Source organism: Vigna unguiculata, chromosome 10, assembly GCF_037176805.1.
Source record: "Vigna unguiculata cultivar grain cowpea cultivar isolate G323 ecotype 2 chromosome 10, ASM3717680v1, whole genome shotgun sequence".
Taxonomy (NCBI): Eukaryota; Viridiplantae; Streptophyta; class Magnoliopsida; order Fabales; family Fabaceae; genus Vigna; species Vigna unguiculata.
In genome coordinates this window covers 31,445,052-31,448,570 of record NC_140801.1, presented here as the reverse complement: position 1 = coordinate 31,448,570, position 3,519 = coordinate 31,445,052, and the positions used below count along the sequence as shown (strand labels likewise).

General features: G+C 47.4%; 1 protein-coding gene across 1 annotated transcript; it reads right to left on the bottom strand.

The window, feature by feature from the left end:
• Nucleotides 1-1,420: 1,420 nt before the first annotated feature.
• Nucleotides 1,421-3,246, bottom strand: LOC146882380 (uncharacterized). Its single transcript, XM_085667380.1, has 6 exons — nucleotides 2,902-3,246; nucleotides 2,641-2,763; nucleotides 2,433-2,574; nucleotides 2,132-2,316; nucleotides 1,793-1,873; nucleotides 1,421-1,666 (listed from the first exon to the last, which is right to left on the bottom strand). The coding sequence occupies exons 1-6, from the start codon at nucleotides 3,244-3,246 to the stop codon at nucleotides 1,421-1,423; spliced, it is 1,122 nt and encodes a 373-aa protein (XP_085523506.1).
• Nucleotides 3,247-3,519: the final 273 nt, after the last annotated feature.

The window sequence follows — 3,519 nt, the reverse complement described above, 5'->3', positions numbered from 1 at the left end:
GCCACCGACCCTATCCTCCTCGTGATCTGATAGGGACCAAGGAACTTAGGAGAGAGCTTCTTTGAGCGGAGAACCCTTCCCACACCAGTGGTTCGGGTCACCCTCAAGAACACATGATCGCCCATTGCGAACTCAAAAGGCCTTCTCCTACGATCCGCATAGGCCTTCTGCCTACTCTGAGAAGCCTGCATTCTGTTTCTCACCATCCTCACTTTCTTAGTGGTCTGCTTTAACAATTCTGGTCCAACCAACACCGCTTCCCCATCCTAATACCAACATAGAGGAGTCCTACATTTTCTACCATAAAGAGCCTCACATGGCGCCATGCCAATGCTAGCATGAAAACTATTGTTGTAGGTGAACTCTATCAGGGGCAGTACCTCATCCCAAGCACCCAAATGGTCTAGTATGCATGTTCTCAACAAATCCTCTAACGACTGAATCGTCCTCTCAGACTGGCCATCGGTTTGAGGATGATAAGCTGAACTCATGGTCAACTTGGTTCCCAAAGCATCCTGTAAGGTTTGCCAAAACCATGACGTAAACCGGGGATCCCTGTCCGATACAATGCTCAAAGGTACTCCATGCAGTCTTACAATTTCCTTGATGTACAGTTGGGCCAACTTACCCATGGACATCCTGAAGTTCATCGCCAAGAAGTGAGCACTCTTAGTCAATCGGTCCACTATAACCCAAATTGTATCACGCCCCCTAAAAGTCTGTGGCAGATGGGTCACAAAATCCATGGAGATGTTGTCCTATTTCCACATTGGTATCTCCAAGGGTTGTAGATTCCCGTCGGGTCTCTGATGCTCCACCTTCGCCTTCTGACACGTTAAACATGCTGATATGAATTGAGCCACATCTTTCTTCTTTCCTTGCCACCAGAAGGATTCCTTGAGATCCTGGTACATCTTAGTCATGCCAGGATGCAAGCTACGATGACTCTTATGCCCTTCCTCAAGGATTAACCGTTTTACCTCAACATCATCAGGTATACACACTCATCCCTGGAACCTAGTATGCCATTACCACCCAAAGCAAAGTCCCTAGCCTCATTTGACCCAAGTTGTTCTCTAACTCTGTTCAGACTGGCATCCAACAACTACCTCTCTCTAACTGAGGTTAAGAAGTCACTAGATATAGTTAGGGTACTACATGTAATGAACTCAGATCCCAACTCCACCTGTAGCTTCATACCTTAGAATTTCTCTAGGAGCTCCACTTCCTTAATCATGAGGTGTGTAGTACGCACTGTCTTCCTACTCATGGCATCAACCACTACATTCGCCTTCCCCGGATGATATAGTGGTTCAAAATCATAGTCCTTCAGGAACTCCATCCACCTCCTCTGCCTCATGTTCAGCTCCTTCTGATCAAACAGATACTTAAGGCTTTTGTGGTCGCTGAACACGTGAAACTAAGCACCATAGAGATAGTACCTCCAGATCTTCAAGGCAAACATTATGGTCGCCAACTCTAGGTCATGAGTGGGGTAGTTACGCTCATGCACCTTAAGTTGTCTTGAAGCATACGCCACTACCTTCTTCTCTTGCATTAGCACGCAACCCAACCCCAGGTGAGAAACATCACAATAAACTTCGAAGGGTTTTCCAACATCAGGGATGACTAATATAGGGGCACTCATCAATCTCCGTTTAAGCTCCTGAAAACTCTCCTCACACTTGTTTATCCAAGTGAAAGGTTGGTCCTTCTGTGTGAGTTGTGTCAAAGGCGCCACTATCTTGGAGAATCCCTCTATGAATCTCCTATAGTAGCCAGCTAAACCCACGATGCTTCTGATCTCTGTTGCTGACTTGGGACGTTCCCACTTGACCACTGCCTCAACCTTCGTAGGATCCACTACGATGCCCTGAGCAGATATCACGTGTCCTAAAAACTGAACTTCATCCATCCAGAACTTGCACTTGGACAACTTAGCATATAGTTGCTTTTCTCTCAACACACCGAGCACTAACCTCAAGTGTTATGCATGCTCCTCCTAAGTCTTGGAATAGATAAGGATGTCATCTATGAAGACTACGACAAATTTGTCCAAGAAGGACCGGAAGATCCTGTTCATGTAGTCCATGAACACCGTCGGAGCATTGGTCACACCAAAAGGCATAACCACATACTCGTAATGTCCATACCGGGACCTGAAAGCTGTTTTCTGCACATCATCAACCTTTACCAAAATCTGGTGATACCCTGACCACAAATCAATCTTCAAGAACACGGGTGACCCATGTAACTGATCCATCAAGTCATCAATTCTTGGAAGTAGATATTTGTTCTTGATTGTTATGTAACTGCCTGTAGTCCACACACAAATGTGAACTCCCAAGGTGAGGTACTGGGTCGGATGAACTACTTCTCCATCAACTCCTCAATCTGTTTCTTGAGTTCCACCAACTCCACCGGAGCCATACGGTGTAGAGCCATTGATATCGAGTCGGTTCCTGGTACTAGATCGATAGAGAACTCCACTTCTCTGTGGGGTGGCAACCCTGGCACCTTGTCCGGAAATACGTCCTCAAACTCATAAACGACCGGTATAACTGACGTCCTCTCCTATTTCTCCACCCTCAGATGTGTGAAGATTATGTAACACTGCACGCACCCCTGTAGTTCCCTTACCATTCCTTGAGATGTTAAGAACTTAGGCTCCTTTGAGTAAGGGAAAAGCAGCTTCTTCTCTCGGCAATCTATAAGAATGCGATTGGCAGAGAGCCAATCCATCCCCAAGATCACCTCTAACTCCTATAGAGGTAGGCAGATCAAATTCACCTTGTACCTACATCCCTCTACCTCTATTGGACATCTAGCACACAAGGACGAAATCCTGACCAAACCAGACGCCGAAGTAGACACCGCAAGCTCACACTACAGCTCGCATACCGAAAGACCCAAGTGTTCCACACAAGCATTTGACACAATGGAGTGTGTCACTCCAGAATCATACAACACACAGCATCTCATCCCACAAATCACACAATAACCCATAACAAGGTTACCTAAGCCTGCAGCCTTTGCTCCCGTCATAACGTAGACTCTGCCCGTCGCCTGAGGCATGTTGCCTCTGTCCCTCCGCTGATACTGGTGGGGAGTCTGAACTGGAGGGCGTGTCACTGCCCTAGCAAGGTTGGGGTAATCCTTCCCAAAGTGGCCTTCCTTGCCATAGTTGTTGCACTGAGGTAACCCTCCATACGCGGGCAGGCGTTCCTCAGATGAGGACCCCCACATATATAGCACTGTACTCGACCCTGCTAGAGAGGGAACCTCTTAGACCCTTGAGGGTGATGGTGAGGTTTGTCATATGGCCTCCTCCGCTCTTCATGCTTGGGTTTGGACCCAGATGGTCCACCAATCCTCTGTAGTTGTTGTGACTGTTGTGGGCGCTGACCTTCCACCTCACGCTTCATCTTCTCCATAACTCTGGCCTTCTCTACCAGAATAGCAAAATCCTTGATGGACAAGGGAGCCACCATCAAGCGGATATCACCGCGGAGGCCATTC

Excerpts from the sequence above, each read along its gene's own strand:
- LOC146882380 (XM_085667380.1), bottom strand. The coding sequence starts at position 3,246 with ATGTGGGGGTCCTCATCTGAGGAACGCCTGCCCGCGTATGGAGGGTTA. Across the intron at positions 2,764-2,901 it reads TGGAACACTTGGGTCTTTCG|GAGTTAGAGGTGATCTTGGG; the intron begins GTATGCGAGCTG and ends CTACCTCTATAG. Across the intron at positions 1,667-1,792 it reads CAACAGAGATCAGAAGCATC|GAGCTTAAACGGAGATTGAT; the intron begins GTGGGTTTAGCT and ends GAGAGTTTTCAG.